The 21453-nt window shown below is 33.3% G+C and overlaps 2 protein-coding genes across 5 annotated transcripts; one reads left to right on the top strand and one right to left on the bottom strand.

Annotated features, from left to right (window-relative positions):
* Positions 1-103: 103 nt before the first annotated feature.
* Positions 104-15024, bottom strand: LOC110646889 (fatty acid amide hydrolase). 4 transcript variants are annotated; one of them, XR_002493251.2, is made up of 21 exons: positions 14813-15024; positions 14605-14684; positions 14357-14466; positions 14166-14226; positions 13162-13352; positions 12949-13078; positions 12682-12759; positions 12437-12584; positions 12167-12279; positions 12002-12077; positions 11755-11826; positions 11223-11274; positions 10792-10872; positions 10615-10698; positions 10375-10478; positions 10105-10197; positions 2866-2934; positions 2250-2436; positions 1407-1468; positions 610-705; positions 104-521 (listed from the first exon to the last, which is right to left on the bottom strand). XR_002493251.2 is itself a non-coding variant. In XM_021800481.2 (21 exons), exons 2-21 carry the CDS (start codon positions 14681-14683, stop codon positions 459-461), a joined length of 1827 nt encoding a protein of 608 aa, XP_021656173.2. In that variant the 5' UTR covers position 14684; positions 14813-15022; the 3' UTR covers positions 104-458. The 4 variants fall into 4 exon arrangements, 3 of the variants coding, with proteins under 3 accessions (XP_021656173.2, XP_021656174.2, XP_021656175.2); XM_021800481.2 differs by having other exon boundaries at positions 2372-2436; positions 14813-15022; XM_021800482.2 differs by lacking the exon at positions 14357-14466 and having other exon boundaries at positions 2372-2436; positions 14813-15022.
* Positions 15025-18917: 3893 nt separating this feature from the next.
* Positions 18918-20744, top strand: LOC110646887 (uncharacterized). The gene has a single exon (XM_021800478.2). It carries the CDS (start codon positions 19126-19128, stop codon positions 20485-20487), a length of 1362 nt encoding a protein of 453 aa, XP_021656170.2. The 5' UTR covers positions 18918-19125; the 3' UTR covers positions 20488-20744.
* Positions 20745-21453: the final 709 nt, after the last annotated feature.

The raw sequence follows: 21453 nt of genomic DNA, 5'->3' as shown, positions 1-21453 counted from the left end.
CTTCTCAATGATCTTTGATTCATAAATGCATCTTGAGGCAATGTATACTCTTCCAACATGGCATAAATGCCATTTTCAGCTTCTGTCACGATACAAGCCATCATTCGCGTAAGTTTCAAATATTTTTGTTACCATGAATCCGAGCATCATGTTCCAAACAATTATCAAGATTATTCTTGTATGTTTTCACATTCTAATCCCACATCAATGAATCAACCTTGCAACTCCTCTACTTAGAATAACAAGCACTAAAAGACATTTTTTCTAGTTATTGTCATAACAAGTGATGACAATAGTTAACATCAGTTTATGAACCTTGATGAGTAATCGTCTTTTTTGAAACAGTACTTATGAACCTTGATGAGTAATCGTCTTTTTTGAGACAGTACTCATGCCAGATTCCTCAAGAGGAATTTCAGCTGAGGCCACACTGAACCAGAAAGATTGCACATGATGATTCATTTTGTCCTCAGAACATCATAAAATGATTCAGGCTGCTTCTTAGACATTCCACATAGTTCCTGAGAACATAAAATGATTGTTTTATACAACTGAAGCACCAGTCACAGGGAAAATAGCAATTTTCTTCTAGGTGACGAGAAATCATACCTCTACTGCAGAAGCCAAACGCAAAATTGTTGCTTCTGCCCATGGACGGCCAATTATTTGCAAACCTATTGGAAGCCCTTGTTTGTCATAACCGACCTGAAAGTCAAACACTACATGAGTAAGCTAGAAACATCTGCTTAACAAAATTTTCAGTTATTCATCCTGAGAGTAGGCATTGCAACTCAGAAGGGCACTAAAAGCATAGATGCATCACCTATTACTTTTAAAGTGCCTGCACACACGTGTACATATTGATGTGAATTAGTTCACACCCCCACATGAAGGCAGTGCCACTTGACTAATAATTTTGATTTAGGGTGGCCAAATTAAAATGATTGACTACCAAGATTATGGATCTTTGGAAAAATCCTGACTTATGCAAATAGTTGCTCTTCATATGGCTACTTTCTAGAGATCATTCCACTTGCATATTCCTTGAGTAAAGCAGTTAAGAAATTAGCCTTTAAATTTCTTCTTTTCATTATTCTTGTTTTATTTTTTAAAATTAAAAAAAAAATTGAGATTAGTTGTTTATTAAGATAGAGGACTAACATACCTTTAACGTGGCCAATTTGAATTTTCATTTATTATGATTAAGGACAGTAGTGGGAGAAAGAAGAGAGAATTCAGTAACAACTGCATTTTTAGTTGTTTATTTGCAATAATATCTTAAAATAACAGAAAATTCCTCCAAAACAGGAAAATGGAAAAAAAAATCTTAGTTTCCATGTCAAATAATTGAGATCAAGTGGAACATTTCAAACTATATGTTTCCAAGGGCGATAAGTATGACTCACAGGAATAGATATTGCGGGAAGGCCAAGAAGATTCGCGGCAATAACAAAGCGCATAAGATAGGCTGAAATCAACAAAGATATGATCAGAAAGATACCATGCTGAATTACCATTGACTAACATTAATAGCAGCAGCACCACCACCATTTTTTTTTTCATATGCTTCAAATGCAAATGACAGAAGAATTATCGGTCGACAACTTATTTGACAGGAGGATTTTAATTTTCTTTGATGTTAAATCTTCCATTTTTTACATTGAATTTGGAGTACTAGGATCCCATGTTTTAGGCAAATTTTGAGATATCAACCCTGAGAAAAAACTATGTCCAATTAGGCTTGAACCAACATGAAATACCTTGAATCTTATTCCATAGCATGGTTTCAGATGTGCATAATTGAGGCTTAAAAGGAATCCAACCTCAAATTAATCATCCTAATGTAAGAAACGTCTACATTTTAAGAGCAAGAACTAAGCACGTACTACCATTAAAGCTGACAAGAAACATCTACATTTTAAGAGCAAGAACTAAGCACTTGCTACCATTAAAGCTGACAATGAGTTCTATGATGCAAATTGGTGATGCAAGTCTATCGATATTAAAATATGTATGTGCCAAAGCATCATTTCCAGACAAGTTCATTATGGTAATGCAAATCCTGAACCTGGCAACTGGAAAAATAAAGATGTGATTTGGAATTGCTCCAGTTTGAAAATTTCTGATTGGATTTCTCAGAGAAGATAACTTAATCAAGAATAAACCAAACTAGGTTGCACCACATGCATCTGAGATTACTTATAACAGTCAACATAGATTTCATCTACATTCCAATCACATCTATTGACCTGGAAATTTGCAACAATCTTTTCCTTTTCTTTTTTTTTGAGGTCATGCTTTATATTTGTCACCACCTGATTACAAAAGTCTACTGTAATACTATACAAGCTTAAGAGAGATGAACTCAAACCTGCAACCTGCATATCAGTCTCCCCATACTTAAGCGCACTAGGAGGTATTTTGGGTGCTGTCATGCTGTCACTCAGAGATGCAAAGAGAGAGAAAGAGAGAGAGAGAGAGGGAAATATAATATTAGTTCAAACTTTACACAGAATATCGCATATATAAGCAACGCCAGATAATTTTAAGTAATAGTGAATGTTTTTCTTAATGAAAATAGCATTTTTATAAAGAAAATTATAAATCTATGTGCAAATTTTTCCCTATGCAGCTAGTAATCTGTCATGGTGATTACATAACATACTAGATATATATCATATTCATAGAATATAATTCACTTTCAAGATGCCTTGATTAGTGTCAATTTTTAAAGAATAAATCACACCCTATATTGTAAAAGAAAAATAGCTCAAGAGCAAATTATGTGATTCAATAAATGTTGTCTCAGTATTGTGATTTCATTGACAGCAGCACAGTAAAATCTGAACAGTAAAGATTGCATACCCAGTTGTTGGGGTCACTATGACATCAACCTTTTTAAAAATTTCCATGTGATGGTACATTAATCTTCGCCTGAAACAAAATGGATAGAATGAAAAAGAATGAAATGTAACCAACTGCAGAACTTTAATTTGAGCAAAGGATCTGTCACGTATAGGAGGAGAAAGTTTAGAAATAGAAAAGAAAAGTAGTTGTTTTGGAGGGAAAAAAACTGTTAGTTTGTTGAGAAGTTGTTATAGCTGTTGAAATTAGTCAATGACAGTTATCAAGTGATACTATAAATAGTTGTCATTCATGTAATTGAGATTCATTATGAAATCAATAAAATCTCAGACTTCTTTCTCTCTAAATTTCTTCTCTCTCTTATTCTAATTCTCGTCCCTATCTCTCTCTCTCTCTTTCTTCTTCCTCCTTTTTGTCTATATTCTTCTAAACTCTCTGTAGTCAGTAATTCTAGGTAACTACTGACAAATTGGTATCAGAGCCTGGTTCCTGGGGGGGCTTTGATCCAGATCAGTATCAGGGGTGTCACGAGATGCCTAGAAGTCAAGTGGTGAATCAAGAAACTGTTAGAATTGAAGAGCTGGAGGAAAAGGTGCGCAATTGGCAAGAAATTGCCGAGAGGAAGCTGGATCTGAAAATGGAGAAAATGGAGCAGAAATTAGATGATATGGGAAAAAAAATAATGGATGAGATGAAAAAAATGATGTGTGGCTTCTTTAATGAAAGGAATAAGGAAGTTGAGGTGAATAGTGAACATGAAGGACAGGGAAGTAAGGGGATTCTGCCAAATCCTCCTAAGAAAACTGCTAAGGATCAATTCAGTACATCCTTTGCAGTAAACACTGATGATAATCCAAGAATTTTGCCCAAGATTGAGTTGGTGACCTGTGATGATAGTGAGCCTAGGGTTTGGCTTAGAAAGTGTGAAAAGTATTTTGAGATTTACAAGGTTCCTAAGGAGCAACGTGTGGGAATTGCTAGTCTCTTCTTGATTGACAAGGGAGATTCTTGGTTTCAGAATTGGAGTAAAGGGAAAAGTGAAATGCTGTGGGATGAATTTGAGAGGGCATTATGTGCTAGATATAAAGGGAAAAGTGAAATGTTGTGGGATGAATTTGAGAGGACATTATGTGCTAGATTTGGGGAAGAAGGAATGGAAGATGTTGTGGAGGAATTTATGAAGACAAGGCAGATTGGGAATGTAATGGAGTATCAGGATAAATTTGAGGAGATGAGGATAAAGATGGAGAGGGTTATGCCTTATCTTGAAGAGGGATATTTTCTGTCAGTTTTCATAGGAGGATTAAGGGATGAAATCCGTCCTATGGTAAGGATTGTTAGGCCTGCATTCCTTTCTCATGCATTTGAGATTGCAAAATTTCAAGAACAGTTACTAGAAAGCAACAAGAAGTTCACTTATCCCTCAAGATCCTATGCTGGTAATTTCAGATCTCAAACTTCAACTTATAACCCTTCCTTTAGAACCTCTCAATTACATCAAAATTATCCTCAATTGACAAAACCCCCAAACAATGAAGCTAAACCTAATTTCACAGTCTCTAATCCAAAACAATCTCAGTCTGTCACTTCCAACAATGCAGCCAATTCTCAAGCCTCTAAAACACCTATATCCACAAAACCTAACGACCAAACAAATGTAAAACAGCCCAAACCTTGTTATAGATGTGGAGAAAAATATTTCCAGGGCATGTGTGCAAGCAAAAGACTGTTATGGCTTTATGTGGGAGTGATTCAAGTAGGAAGGAATGGATTGAGCAAGGAAATGAGGAGATTGAAAGGGAAGGCAACATGGAAGTTCAGCAATGGGAAGATGTGTTGGGTAGTATGGAGGAGGAGATGACACTTTCCCTTAATGCCATTGATGGGAAGTTGGGGACTGAAACTATTAAGGTGAAAGGTCAGTATTTGAATAGAGAGCTGCTGATTTTAATTGACAGTGGTAGCACCCATAACTTTATTGATGCTAGAGTGGCTAGGGAATTAAAGCTACCTATAGTCCAAACTTCTGCAGTACCTATTTCTGTAGCTAATGGCAGAAAATTAATTTCATATTGCACTTTGAATTTCCTTGGAAGGTGGGAAAGCATAGATTTGTGTTTGATCTCAAATTGTTGGAGCTGGGGAGTTTTGATATTATATTGGGAGTAGATTGGATGAGGACTATTAGTCCAGTTTTATTTGACTTTGTAAACTCTAGAGTCACTTTCAAGAAGAATGGGAAGGAGATCACATTGTATGGGATCAATGATAAAGCTGTTACTTGTAAGATGTTGCAATGTGAAGACATTAATAAAATGTGGCAGAGAAAGGGGAAGGATTTCCAAAGCCCTCAATTTTATATTGAAGTGCCACTAATGCAACCACAACTAGCAGAGCATTCTGAGTTACCTGAGCTCTTTTATGTGACAGCTGCAATTTCAGGTAATTCTTCTACAGATTATAATGAAATTCAAGGATTACTTGATGACTATAAAGATTTGTTTGAGGAGCCTAAGACATTGCCTCCTTTTAGAAACCATAATCACTCCATACCATTGCAGCCAAATACACAACCTATTAGTGTGAGACCTTATAGGCATCCACATTTCCAAAAGGCAAAAATAGAGAAGTTGGTATCTGAAATGTTGGCTAATGATGTTATTCAGCCTAGTACTAGTTCATATTCTTCACCTGTGTTGTTGGTTAAGAAAAAGGATGGTACTTGGAGGTTTTGTGTTGATTATAGGAAGTTAAATGATCTCACAATCAAGGATAAGTTTTCAATACCTATGATTGATGACTTACTTGATGAGTTACATGGGGCTGCTATGTTTTCTAAAATAGATTTGAGAGCTGGTTACCATCAAATCAGAATGGAGCCTGCTGATATTCCCAAGACTGCCTTTAGGACACATCATGGCCATTTTGAGTTCAAGGCTATGCCATTTGGTCTTACAAATGCACCAGCAACCTTCCAAGCTCTCATGAATCATATTTTTCATCATTTTCTAAGGAAATTTGTTTTGGTTTTCTTTGATGATATACTTGTCTATAGCCCAGACATTTCTACTCATGTCAAGCATTTGGAGGCAGTATTTCAAGTCCTAAGGCAGTAAAGGTTGTATGCTAAGATGTCTAAGTGTGCTTTTGCTCAAAGACAAGTTGAGTATTTGGGGCATGTCATATCTGGAAATGGAGTGGCTACTGATCCTAATAAAATCAAAGCTATGGTGACTTAGCCTGTGCCACAGAATGTTAAAGAATTGAGAAGTTTTCTTGGCCTCACTGGTTATTATAGGAAATTCATCCATCACTATGGCTCTATTAGCAAACCACTGACTGAATTGTTAAAAAAAGATTCATTTCAATGGAATTCAACATCTCAAGGTGCTTTTGATCACCTTAAAATTGCAATGTCTCAAGCTCTAGTCCTTGCACTTCCTGATTTTACAAAGCCATTCATTGTCGAAACAGATGCTAGCAGTTTTGGTATGGGGGCAGTGCTGCAACAGCAGGGACATCCAATTACTTTCATTTCAAAGGCATTTGGACCAAGAAATAAGGGTTTATCTGTCTATGAGAAGAAATTATTGGCTATTACATTTGCTGTTACTAAGTGGAGACACTATTTGGGGCAAGGGCAATTTTATATCAAAACAGATCATGAGTCTATAAAATTCCTCTTGGAACAGAGGCTACATACTAACTTGCAGCAAAAAGGCATTTCCAAATTATTAGGTTTGGATTACAAGATCTTGTATAGAAAAGGGGTGGAGAATAAAGTGGCTGATGCTCTTTCTAGGATACCATTGAGGGAAGTAGAGCAAGAATCTACTTGTACTGTCATTACAGTCATCCAGCCTGCTTGGACTAATGAATTGATAGCCAGTTATGAAAGGGACACTCAAATTGGGCAATTATTGGCTCAATTAGTTATTGATAATAGCTCTCATCCTTGTTATGAATGCAAAAAATGGATATTGTACTTTAAAGGCAGGCGGTTTGTGGGCCCTGCTACTTCACTTAGACAGAAATTGCTGGCCATCTATCATGACTCTACTATGGGAGGACATTCTGGTATTCACCCTACTTATTTGAGGTTGAAAAGACTTTTTTTTTTTGCCAAGTCTTATGCAGGATGTGATCCAATGGGTTAAGAAGTGTGATGTGTGTGCCAGGTGTAAAAGTGACCATAGCCTACCTGGTGGTTTATTGCAGCCACTACCAGTTCCCACACAAGCCTGGCACCATTTTTCAATGGATTTTATTAAGCAATTGCCTAGGTCTGAAGGCAAGGATGTTATTTTGGTAATTGTGTGTAGAATGACTAAGTATGGGCATTTCTTAGCTGTCTCTCATCCATACACTGCTGCTTCTATTGCTAAAGTGTTTCTCAGTCACATTTACAAGCTTCATGGACTGCCTCTTTCCATTGTATCCGATAGGGACAAAGTTTTCACAAGCCTCTTTTGGAATGAGTTATTCAAGTTGTCTGGGACTTCATTGCATTACACTACTGCCTATCATCCTCAATCTGATGGGCAGACTGAGAGGTTAAATCAGTGTTTAGAATGTTATTTGAGGTGTATGACACATCATTTGCCTGCTGCTTGGAACAAATGGTTACCATTAGCTGAGTGGTGGTATAATAGTACTCACCATAGCAGCCTCATGATGAGTCCCTTTGAAGCTTTATATGGCTATCACCCTCCTGAAATTCATTTTCCCTTTTCTGATTCCACTCCTGTCCAGGCTGTTACTAATTTACTTCAGGAGAGACAGTATATGACAGAAATTATACGAGAGAATTTAACTAAGGCCCAGCATAGAATGAAACAGCAAGCAGATAAGAAAAGAGCAGAAAAAGAGTTCCAGGTTGGAGATTGGGTATGTTTGAGGTTGCAGCCCTACAGACAAGTTTCTATTGCAGTTAGAAGGTCACTCAAGTTATCAGCAAGGTATTATGGGCCATTTCAGATAGTCGCTAAAGTGGGTGCAATGGCTTTTAAACTGCAATTACCTCCTTCCTCTACTATTCATCCAGTTTTTCATGTTTCCTTGTTGAAAAGGAAGGTAGGGGACAATATCACTCCAATCTTGGACCTTCCAGCTTTACAAGAAGATCATACTTGGGAAGTGCTTCCAGAGAAGCTGTTGCATATTAGAACTATTGAAAGAAATGGGATTCCAATTTTGCAGGGCTTAGTTAAATGGCTGCATTTCAGTGAAGAAGATGCAACTTGGGAGGACCAGTCATTTTTGCAAGCTTAGTTTCCATCATTCAAACCTTCTTGGGGTCAAAAAGGTTCTAAAGGGAGGGAAATTGTCACGTATAGGAGGAGAAAGTTTAGAAATAGAAAAGAAGAGTAGCAGTTTTGGAGGGAAAAAACTGTTAGTTGTTGAGAAGTTGTTATAGCTGTTGAGATTACTCAATTACAGTTATCAAGTAATACAATAAATAGCTGTCATTCATGTAATTGAGATTCATTCTGAAATCAATAAAATCTCAGACTTCTTTCTCTCTAAATTTCTTCTCTCTCTTATTCTAATTCTCGTACCTATCTCTCTCTCTCTCTCTCTCTCTCTCTCTCTCTCTCTCTCTTCTTCCTCCTTTCTGTCTATATTCTTCTAAACTCTCTGTAGTCAGTAGAAACCCTTAATTCTAGGTAACTACTGACAGGATCCTGAAACTGCATTATTTTAAAAATCAAGGATATGATACCTTGAAAAGTAAACTACATCCTTGGAGGAACATCATAATCTCCATTAAGTATCCTAGAACTAACATTCCCATGTATGCATATGTATTACCTGTTTGGAACCAAATATAAAACCATTTTATTCATTTAATAAAACTAGGCATAAAACATGAACCAAATGACTATTTTTGAATTTTCAAACTAGGGATTTGGCGAAAATGACAAAGCCCACCATCATTCTTTGCAGACTCTGGAACATGGAAACAGAGAATAACTTTCTGTTATTATTTTCTAGAGAGAGATCATCTGAGAAATATGGATAAGAGTTCCTCAAATCCCCCATTAAATCTGTCTTACCAATAATTCGTTATCTTAGCTTCATTCACAAAGGGAGGGAAGTAGAAAACTACAAACATATAAACACAACGATTAATTGAGGAATGAATGTTTTGAATCCTCATTTACAAGTGAATTCTATATGTGGACAGTTTGAGAAAATAAAAGGCAGACACCACAGTATAAAAGTAAATTCAACACTGAAGCAGATGAGCCTTCCTGAATTTCCAATTTAATATTTAAGTCCTTCCAGGAATATGGATACCACTACAATGTACTTGCATCTTGAATAAGCTTTAGAATTTGAAAGCTATCAGGCTACTGGTCCTGTGATATGATTTGAAAAAGTCATTGTCATCATTTGTTACAAAGTGAACCCTATTCATGAGCACTCACCTAATAGCTTAACAAATATCATTAAGCAATTCTATAATCTGACATGCAAGTCACCTTGATCAAGTGGTCTGGAGTTTGGATCTATGCTTTCAAGCATACTAAAGATAAAAACCTTTATGATCCTCACCAAACAGCTTAAACTTAGAGATTTGCTTTTTCTGATAATCATCATAACATAATTGTCATCCAAACTAGCATATGAATTCAAAGTGACTGCATAATTGTTTTCAGTCACACAATGATCCCTCTTGTTTCTGATAATCATCATTATGACAACGTCATCTAAAATAGTATTAGTGTGTCTATTGAGACAGGCATCATTCAAACACCAATTATGTTTTATCACATTGACACTGTTCATTTAGAAAAGATTTGATTCTATAGTATCACCAAAGATAACTAGGAAATGAAATTATTAAGATTTGAAGAGGGAATGAGAGGGTATACCAAGCATATCAAAATAATCAAGCAAATATATATATATATATATATATATATATATATATATATATATATATATTTTTTTTTTTTTCAAAAGTTGAAATAATAACATGCCCAGAAATCTCATTCCTCTTATATAACATAACATAAGGCCTTCAGAAACTTTATATATATATATATATATATATTTTCAAAATTTGAAATAATAACATGCCCAGAAATCTCATTCCTCTTATATAACATAACATAAGGCCTTCAGAAACTTAAGCTATAAAAATGGAAACTTCAACCATATGCACAGAAAATGCTTTAACATTCAGTTGCAAAAGAAAATTATAAATTTACATTTTTTTTTATCTAGTCTCACCTGAAACACTGTGCAGCAACATAGTCTGCTGCACTGAATGATCGAAATAGTGCAAAACTGGTACGGGTATCATATGTCAATCTCTTGCCTTTCCTGAGAAAGGAAATGAAAGAATTCGAGACATTATCAATCCAAAATTTATTTCATCTACGAAGCAATGATAACAATCATCTTCAAGTTATCAGTTATTCACAGCAAGAATATTCAGCTTGTGTTAGACATTATAGTTTATCAATTGATATATTCCCCAGAAAAGTCAAAGAAACATACCCATCCTCAATATCATGGTTTAATGAGCACTGCGTTTCGGATCCAATTGAAACAAGATGAGCAATGCGCATCTCGTCAAGCTCAGGCACCACAATCTCTACCATCTTGAATCATATCCAGTGAAAGTTTCATTCTTAGTATAGTGAGAGATGTTTATATAAAGTTGAAGCCATTACTTAATTAAGTATAAAATGTATTTTAAAGCAATAATGAAGCACACTATGGTAGTGATGGACTTACCTCACAGCCATGTGTTTTAGATAGAAGGTTAAGAATATCCTCACACTTATCGGAGATGTCAGTTGAGTGCACATCATTGAACCACTGAAAGGTATTTATCATTTGTTAACAAATATAATTTGACTGCTAAAAATAGAGAATTTGATTCACATTCAGAAAAAAGAGAAGTGTGATCACCGCTGTATATTTTCCCAGTCGCAATGATCCCAAAATATCTGTATTTCCATAGGATGACAAATTAGGCAAACATGGGGGAGACTGCAAAAAAACATGTAGAACATTGTAAGGATCATATCTTGAAAGAAAAATGAAGCCTAGCAAGTAGTCAGAACTTAAAATTTAACCTCCTTAGCATGTACAAAGTATGTCAACACAGAACAAGATACAAGTATGACTACAATTGCAACTAGATATTAGGAAAAACAAGTTTCCATTACCAGCAATAGTAAATTTGTATTATTCACTTCAAAATAAAATCCCAGCTCTATTTAAGACTTGAAATTATTGGTAGAGCCAAATGACTAGAGCTTTAAAAAGATTAGGGACAGAAACAAATTTTAAATAAATTTACAATTGCTTTGGATAGCTGTTGTATTTTATGAAGTTACCGGGTTCAAACAGATTCTATCTGCTGGAGAGGAGCCCAACATTGCAGCATACCTGAGGAATCAATAGTATGCAAGGTGACCAACATTTTCCAACAAGTAATTACCAAAACTCAACTCAACTGTTCATTTCATCAAGGAACACAGTTTACATGTTCAAACATCAAATAAAAGTGGACCCTGGGAAGTATGATGACCAGTAAACTATAAATGACACCAAAATGCAACCATCTCGTTTTTCTCTTTCTCCTTATCTTTTGTTTAGGAGGGAGGATTGAGGACTGATTTTTGTTTTATTTGTGGAAGGGGGGGGGTTTGGGGGGTGTTCCAGGGGTAAAAATGGCCAGCACAGGAAACATTTTAACAGATACTCTGAAGCTATACTGCCAAAGGAAGCACACTTTGTATTGCCTTGAAAGTGACACTGGTACCAATAGAATCTAAACCTGCAGCTTGTTCCAGTATAATGCAAATATGTATTGTCTGACTTCTTATAGAGATCACATAGCTGCCATCACAAGCTTCACATACTCACACTAGTATGACATCCTCCATTGAAGATGCCATTGGTCCAATAATTTCCACAGTACCAGAATCGCATATTGAACTGTGTCAAAACAAAAAAAGCACTATAAGAAATCTCTACTACTGAAAAATTATAACTTCAAATATCATGCCATACAAGATCATTATTTTCTTTTCTTTGAATAAACAAATCATAAAAATACTAAGTTTCAGGCTTGTGGTAATATGCGATAATTGACAGGTGATTAAATTCTTACCCTCCTATATCTGTCCGTCCATATGTTGTTTTCAAGCCCACTATACCACAAAGGGAAGAGGGTATGCGGACTGAACCTGCCCTTTCCAGCATTAAATTAAAATAAAATATTAGTATGCCACATGCATTAACTATTAGTCAGACCTGATATATCACATTATACAACCTCCGCCATCTGTTCCCAAGGCAGCTGAGCATATTCCAGAAGCTACAATTGCTGCTGGGCCCGAGGAAGATCCACCTGTGTACCTTTCGAATGCATGGGGGTTTCTTGTCGTTCTGCACTTAAATGTAACTGTTAAGAACTAAAACTAAAATTATCATGCCAATCATGCGATAAAGGTGTGTGTGTGTGTGTGTGTGTGTGTGTGTATATATATATATATATATATATATATATATTAGAAATCACTAAAATCCCACACAACTAACTGACCCATAATTTGGATTGTTTCCAGTTGTGCCCATGCCTAATTCATGCATATTTGCCTTCCCTACAAATATCACACCACAGCTGCGCAATCTAGAAACACAAACTGCATCCCTGTTAACAGAACGAACCTCATGCATCCATGTTGTTGCACCTGTCATTGTGATATAGTAGTTTTTTAAGATGTTAGTTTTATACTATTACTATTCTTAAGAAATATTAACAAGAGGAAGAAAGAGAAGAAAATGCACCTTTAGACAGATGGGGATAGCAATCTATGTCATCCTTGATTGCTATGAAAATTCCATCCAATATGGATATTGGATTTCCTGCACCAATTGCAGCAGTAAATTTCAAAAGACAGTCTTGGATCTTGGAAGAACTTTTTCTTGGAATTTTATGATCACATTTTGTGACCATTTATAATTAAATTAAATAAGAACTTAGAAAAGAGTAAAATTTACCACAGGCAATTATCCATAAATTACAATACATCATCAAATGTAATTCAGCAGTACCTTCCTCAAGCCTCCGTGTGGAAGCTGCAGCTTGCTTCCTGACTTCCTCCTCATCAAAAGAAATCAACAATGGTGCCATGGGGTTCTTCTTTTGAAACTCCTCTATAACTGAGATTATGTGCTCTGCAACCTACAAGATAAAAAGATCCTTCCTCTCTAATTTAATACAAAAACAAAACTGAGACTTTAGTCTAGACGCTAGGAATGACTTACCATAGATGGAGTTACAATCTTAGATCGATAAGCATGTGCGTAATCACGTATCTTCCAATATCTGAATGATGGAGCTGAGTCCCCATTCCAGCAGCTAGCAGGATCATAATGAGGAAGACACTTCAGTGCTGATTCAACCCGATCTTCTGGTTTTCCATCTTCATCCACAAGAACCATACCAGGTTCTGGTTCTGAACTCATATTATAATCACTTTGTCAGCTTCATGGAAAGAACCACAATGAATAAAGCATGATTTTTTTTTTTTTTCCAATTGTCCAAGCATTTCAAAATAAAAGTTTCATTTTTTCCTATTGACATTATCAAATTCTCCATCTTGTCTTCATAAAGCAGAAACGTTCACACAAGACCCAACTAGTCTTGAAAATTTATAGCAGAAAAGGAAGAAAATGACTTGATAATGTTTGAGAATGGCCAGCTTTTCTAAGAGTTTATACATCATTTTCCTTTTCCTTCTCTCCATTTATCCAGGATCCATACAAAGGTTTGTTTTTGCAAAACACAAACTGGCAATCAAAAGTAACTTGAAAATATGCCAGTGCCTCTTAAGGAAAAAGGAAATGATGACACAATTTACGGTTCAAAATCAAGAAAACCAAGAGGAGAAGGGATACTCACTGAAGTAACAAGTTGATAACTAACGTTAATAAAAAAAAATGTGTCTTTTATCTTCGACAAGAAAACAGAGAAACAAACACGTGCTTTTTCACATAAGGGGAGCAAATACATTGCAGCAAGCCTATAATTCGTAGAATTTCTACAATAATGCAATTCCAAATATCCCTAAAATGAGATCCACATAGGCCCAACACATTTTTCTGTTGACTTTGTATTCATCAACAGGCCGGCCTTTCTTCAAATTCACTGATTCCGTGTGTGGCTTAATGTTTCAAACTAACATGGAATGCGTGGAAGCATAAGTGCAACCATTTGTGTGTGCACTTATCAACAGAAATAATTAAGAAAGAAAAGAATAAGAACAAACCTTGAGGAGGGAATTCAGGTTTAAACATGGGTGCTTCTGGTATCTCAGTGTTTCGCAACATCTGATAGTAACAATAATTGAAAGCCCTCTTAGTCAAAATCATCTTTGTCACAGCACACCAACCCAATAAACAATGAAATAGTAGAATTGAAAGGAAATTTTGAAAAAAAAAATCCACATAGAAATCCAACCTCATCCATCTTGTTCTGCTTCTTTAAGTAAGATATGATAAGAGAACCTATAACTGGAGCCTCAAGTAAGTTTACAAACAACTTAAATCCCAATCCGGTCAAATGTGGAGCTATAATTTAAACAAACAAAAATCAATTAAACGTCTTCTCTGCATCTATATGCATAATCATTCAAGTATACACAACACATACAAAAATTCAAGCACATATATAGATTTAAGAAAATGTGGGTTTGATTGGATAGCAACCTTGGATAACCTCAGGCTTATACTCGACAGCGGACAAATCCAAATCCTTAGCAGGAACCATTACAAGCTTCTTTCCCATTCTGTAACAAAAACCACAAAAAAATAACTTTTTATCAAGAAAAAAAAGGGTCCATGCTAAGTCGATAAAATCAAGAATCAAAAGAGATGAAAGAACAAATAATCAAAACGAATGGAAAGATTCACAAACCTCAAGATTGGCGGAAGTCAGTTTCTGAAAGAAAAAAAAAATAACTTTAGAAAGAGAGAGGGAGAAAGGGTCTTGCAGATTTAGTAAGAAGAGTGAAAAAGGTTGTCAAAATGTATAGATAGAAGGCGTTGAAGACTAAGAGAGAGAGAGAGACGATGTGGTAGTTGATAGCCGTTGGATGTTTTTAATTATTGCCGTTTAATTACATTACTCTCTTGCTGATGCATTCAACTCCCGGCAAATTTATATGGGACAGAAGTTACGTCTTCCGGCCTCCAATTCCTTTTTTGTTGGGCCCACCTCCATTATTTTTGGCCCAACTTTGCTGCTTTTAAGTAAAAGCTATTTGTCTCATTCATGGATAATTATTAGATATTAATTATTTAATTAATTGTTATATAATTTTTTAAAATAACGGTGAATTATTTTTAAATTTTTAAAAATTAATATAAATATTATATTATTAAATAATATAAATAAAAAATTTTAATTTTAATTAAAATTAAAATTAAAATAATAAATATTATTTTAAAATCCATCCCTTGAATCGAAGGTAATTTGCTTTTAGGGAAATTTATTCAACTTAGTATAAAAATTTTGGAATATTTTTATTAAAAAATTGCCATATTTTAATGATTAGAATTTTACTTAGTTTTAATTTCAAAATTTTAATATTCAACTTCTTTGTTTTTCATTTCCATTTAAAAAAATATGTTTTTTTATAAAAATTAAAGGAAAATATAAAAAAAGTATATTCTTCAGTGTGTAATAAAAAATAATTTCATAATACAAAATTGTAAAATATTTTTCCTTTATAAATTTTCACAATTAGAAAAATAAATCATTATAATTAAAAATATATTTATTTTTAAAATTTTAATATATATTATTCATTTATTTTATAATTATATGATTATTTTTTATTCTTTCCAATAAATATTTTTAAATAATTATTTAATTTTATTTATAGAAAATTAACTATAATTTTAGTTACAAAAAGTCATTATTTTTTTAATATAATTGAAAAATAACATTTTTATTATAAATGAAAATAGTTTTTCAAATCCTAATTAAATTTTAAGAAATTAATTTTTTTATTTAAAAATTTGGAATGTGAATATAAATTTTATTTTTTTAAAAAAAACTACCTTAATGTTCTATAATTTAACTAATTAATTTCTCAAAAATATTTTTTAAGCATTTTCCACCAATATAAATATTAATTAAAAATTCACATTTAGGAACACAAATATCAGAATATAAAATACATTAAATTTCAGAAGGATTTTTGTGAAGTGCCATTTTTCATTAATCTATCCCAACACTCAATAGCTTGTTTTTATTGCATTTTAAAACTTCATCTAATATAAGAACTTATGTAGAACTCAATATATTATAATAGAGTGGAGTGTTGAAGACCATAATCATATTTATAATTTTATCAATTTTTAAATTCAAAATTGATATTTTTAAAACTTTGAAAATAATAATAAATGTAATTATTTTTTATAAATAAATTATATATCAATTATTGTATTTATATTAATAATTAAGCAAATGGGTTATCTTATCTAGATGTTTAGCTCATCTAGGTCCATATTGCTTTCATAAGTTTCATTAGCATTCTTTGACTTTCCTATGAGTAGATAAGGTTTGGGAATTTAATGCATCTACTTAAACAAAATCAAATTTTAATAATTCTAAAAAAAAAATTACCATTATTTTAGTAAAGATACATCTCAACAGAAATTGACATTATTTCAATAAAGATACATCTCAGCAAAAAATTATTTTTTAGCTAAATAAGACTCAATTAGCATTCTTATTAAATTGAGAATTTAAGTTTTATTAATCATCATTTTTAATGGATAATCTGTAAATTTTATTGTAACCCGATAAAATTGATGATGTGACATTGATATTTTCTAAAAATATAGAGGTGGAGAACATGATAAATCAATTTTTAATTAATTGCTATTATAATTTTTGGTGTGATTAATTGGCAAGGAGGCTTATCAATCATGTTCTTCCAATCTTAATTTTGACATGCTTTGAAAAAGCTTGTCTTAGGCTTCCTATTGCTTGTGATTTAATCCAATTTGTTTGCTTATAATTGCACATCACACACACACACACTCACCAACTCATCATTTGCACACACCAAGATTCCACTTACTATGAGTTTCCAATCAAATATGCTTCTCATTTCTCCCACCCATTAATTTCCATTCAATAGTGCAGGCATTTTATGCAAAATTATTATTTTTTTATTTATTTTTTGAGCTCTTTTTTCAAAAATAGTGTGTACAAATATAAAATATATAATTATTGTATTTCTTTTATTTGATTTTCATAGTGGCATTTCAAAAATAAAAGTTTATATATTATTAAATATAAAAATATACACCTTTAATTCATTTAAGGAAATAAATTAATTAGTCTATCAAATATTAAACAAAAATAATAAAAGATTTAAAGTTTTCAATGAAAATTTTCTATTTTTTTAAATGGAGAATTATAGAGAAAAAAAAATAATATATATGATAATTTGGTATATATGGTAATTTTAAATTGATGAAGAAAATTTTTAATATTAATTTTTTTCTTAAAAATATTCTTATAAGATTACATATTTATTTGATTGTTAATATATATTATTTAAAATTGGTAAAATATGTAATAATAAAAATTTATATTATGTAAAATAAATTGATATGATGAGCAAGATTTTATGTTAGTCAACAAATTAAGTATGCATGGCCCCATGGTAGACTGATTAAGCATTCCACAACCTCATTGTCAATGGTTCCAACTGCCCAGTGCCCACTCTTCACGGCAATTTGTTTTTTCCTCGAAACTCATTTCCTAGGGCCACCATGGCCTCTTGGGTATTATTAAAGGAAATTATTTTTTTAATATTTAAAATAATATTTTTATTTAAAAAAATAATTTTATTTTCCGATCTCAATATTAAACAAATATTGTATTATTGTGAGAAAATAATAAAATAAGTATTTGTATTTTCAATTAAGACCTAAATAAATATAAAATTAAGTTTTTGATTAAATAAATTTATGTACTTTTTAATTAAGATTAAATAAATTTACATTTAATAAATATTATATTTAATAATAAAATATTATTTTATAATTTTTAAATAATAAAATATTAAAATAATAATTTTAATATTAAAATATTTTCATTAAACTATTTAGTCTATTTATTAAATTTTTTATTATTATGCAGTTTAAATTATTATTTAAAAAAATTAATTAGTTAATTTTTATATTTTAAAAATTATTATTGTTTAATTTTGTAATTTTAATTAAACTAATTAATTAATATATATATTTTGAAAAATATAATATTTTTTAAAATATATTATTAAATAAAAATAAAAATTTTACTATATAGAGATTAAATTTAAATTTATATATTTTTTTAATTTTCACTTCATTAGATATTATTTTTTATAATTTTTTAATAAAAAATAATAATTTTTAATTATTTAAGAATTTAAAGAAATTAATTAATTTTTTTATTTGAATAATCTATACTATTTTTATCAATAAATAAAAATAAAAAAAATAAAAAAAATTACGAACAAAAACAAAAGAAACAAGCGAAAAGAATGAAAAAAGATAAAAGAGAAATAAAAAAAAATTAAAATATTTTAAATATAAAATTAATTACATAATTAAATAGTTAACATTATCAAATTTTATAGATTAATTAATATATTTTTAAAATATAAAATTAAATTAAATAAATTTATTAAAATAAAAAAAATTAATAATAATGTGACGGTATTTATTAATAAAAAAATAATAAATAAATTTAATAATTTAATAAAAATAAAATAATAAATTAAATAATATATTTTTAAAATATAAAAATAAAATAATAATTTACCTCAAATAAATAAAAATTACAATTTTAAACGTCAATTTAACAATAATTGAAAACAAATATTAAAATGTTATCTCAATTTGAGTGCTGGCAGGGCCCCACCAGCCTCCTCAAATCCAACTATCCTCCACCACTCTTCCTCACCCTCTCTTCCTCACCCTCTCTTCGTTCGCCACCACCTGTCCCATCCATTAGCAGCACCAAAATTCCATCCAACCTCCTCTTTCAAAAACCAAAAAAATCCTACAAAAAATCTCCTCATCTTCACCCCTCTATTTCGCTTCCCACTCTTGCTCTTGCTCTTGCTCATGGACTTTTAATTACCCTTCCACCCTCCACCACCCGCCTCTCAAAACCCTCTCTGCTCTCTTTCCATTTCCACTCCCTTTGCAAAACCCACAAACATGGAGAACTATTCTTATAATTCATACCCAGATTCCGGCCACTCCTCTCCTCGATCCCGCGAAATTGAGTTCGAGAATCCCACGCCATGGGAGGACCAATCCCAGCAGCAGCAGCCTCAGGATTATAAAGCTAAGTTTATGTGCAGCTATGGCGGCAAGATCCATCCTCGCCCTCATGATAACCAGCTTTCTTACATTGGTGGGGAGACCAAAATTCTTGCCGTTGATCGGAATATTAAGTTCTCCGTCATGATCAGTAAGCTTGCTGCCGTTTGCGGAGATACTGATATTTCTTTTAAGTATCAGCTTTCAGGTGAAGATCTTGATGCTTTGATTTCTGTTACTAATGATGATGATCTTGAACACATGATGCATGAGTATGATCGTCTTTATCGAGCTTCCGCTAAACCTGCACGTATGCGCCTCTTCTTGTTCCCGGTCAATCCTTCTCCGGCGAGTTTCGGCTCCGAAGGATCCAAATCGGAACGGGACCGTTTCGTTGAGGCCTTGAATTCCGCTCCTTGTCATGTTCCTGATACCAACAAACCGCCGCCGAATAATGTTGATTTCTTGTTTGGGTTAGATAAGGGTGTTCCTACTCCTCCGCCGCAGGTCAAAGTGCCTGATTTACCAGAAGTGCATGTCGGGGTGGGTCACGATGATCGGGTTATAGGGTCGGATCCAGTTAACCTTCAGACCCAGTTGCAGAGGATACAGATTAGAGAACAGGAGCAGCAAACTATGTATAGAAAAAACAGTGATGATAATTTGGTGGCCGGTTACCCCGGTGAGTATTACGTTCAAAAATTGCCTGATAAAGTTCCTCCGGTGACTTCGCCGGTAACTGTCGCGCCAACGTTGACTGCTCCTACTGGATATTGGCCTGAGAAACAGATCGCCACCGGGGGTTACCAGCCCTCGGCGGTGACTGTGACAACCACGCCGGCTCCACTGGAACAACAACAGTTTTACGTGTTTCCGGGTCCAGCTCAAGGCACAGTTTATCACACTCAAGTAATGCGACCAGTCACCAGCCAAACAGGTCAACCATATTACATGCAGAGGATGGGAGGACCTGATGTTTACAGGGAGCAACCGGTGTACAATATGGTCCCTCAACAGCAACAACAGCCACCTCAAATATCTGCAGCGACGGGACCCATGGGGGTAGTGAGGCCAAGTGGGGCGGGAGTGGGGGTAACGGATACCGGTTACGCACCGGTGGCTTATGATAGCACAGTTGGGAGGCAGGTCTACTACACTGCGCAGGGAGGTGTAATGCAGGCACCTCCTTCTTACCAGGGGGTTGGTGGGATGCCAGTAAGTGGTGAAATGAGACATATTGGTGGCGGTGGGCTCTGAATCAGGATGGTAAGTTGGTGGTTTCCAAGGTTTCACAATCTTCTGTGTGATTATGGTAAATGAAGCTATAAATATTTAATTACCCATATATAGATATGCTTCTAATTTAAGCTTAATTATGTGCTTTAAGGTTAATATTATGTGGAATTGTTGGTTTTTTTTTTTTTTGTATACAGTGTTTGAGATCAATGTTGATCATTGTTAGTTTTGTTTGACCTCAAAATAGAATCATTATTAATTTTGTTTGACCTCTAAAATATGTGTTCTTTTTTGGGTAATTAGCTAGTCGTTACTGTGTTCTATGCTAATTGTTTAGGGTTTAGCTAAACCATTGTGTGAATCTTGATCCAATTTGTTAGTTAGTTAGTTGTTCTATGTTCTATGTATGTGCATGCACAAAATTCTTAGCTGCTGAATTTAGTGATATCCTTTGCTAATAAGGTAGTATTTTGTGTTGTCAAAGGTTGATCATTGATTTATTAATTTGCTATTCCTTTAGTTTTAGCTTAAACGGTGCGAATCTTGATCTGACTTGTTAGGATAGCCTACTGGTTTGATTTTTATTCGAAAATTGTAACAGGAACGATTATGGAATCACAGACACGCACAATTGTTAGCTATCTAATTATATGATAGATGAATAATTGTTGAAATGTGAACGTGAATGCTCACTGAAGGGGTAGAATTCAATAATTTTGGAAGAACAAAATGATTGGAGTTCCTTTTGTCATTGTTGATTGGATTATTCCCTTGAAAGCTGGGAACCATGTGAACAAGAAGAATATGCATCTGTGCTAAGGTTCCAGCTGAAAAGGTTCGAGTCAATACTGGTAAGCCATAGCTATTGTTATGGCAAGAATAGTTGTAGTGTTTTTTTTTTTTTTAATTATCGTCAAGAAGCCACAATTCAACAAATTAGTTAAACCAACAAGAATAGTTGTACTTGTTGTGACTATTCAAGCTGAA

Source organism: Hevea brasiliensis, chromosome 14 (assembly GCF_030052815.1).
Source record: "Hevea brasiliensis isolate MT/VB/25A 57/8 chromosome 14, ASM3005281v1, whole genome shotgun sequence".
Lineage (NCBI taxonomy): Eukaryota > Viridiplantae > Streptophyta > Magnoliopsida > Malpighiales > Euphorbiaceae > Hevea > Hevea brasiliensis.
The sequence above is the reverse complement of the archived record's forward strand: the minus strand, read 5'-3'. Positions and strand labels throughout refer to the sequence as shown.

What these genes read in the sequence shown, in the direction of transcription:
- LOC110646889 (XM_021800481.2), bottom strand. Translation starts at nt 14,683, where the DNA reads ATGGGAAAGAAGCTTGTAATGGTTCCTGCTAAGGATTTGGATTTGTCC. An exon ending in TAAGCCTGAGGTTATCCAAG is followed by an intron (nt 14,467 to 14,604) that starts GTTGCTATCCAA and finishes TTTAAATTATAG; the next exon opens with CTCCACATTTGACCGGATTG. An exon ending in CACACGGAGGCTTGAGGAAG is followed by an intron (nt 12,760 to 12,948) that starts GTACTGCTGAAT and finishes CAATTGGTGCAG; the next exon opens with GAAATCCAATATCCATATTG.
- LOC110646887 (XM_021800478.2), top strand. Translation starts at nt 19,126, where the DNA reads ATGGAGAACTATTCTTATAATTCATACCCAGATTCCGGCCACTCCTCT.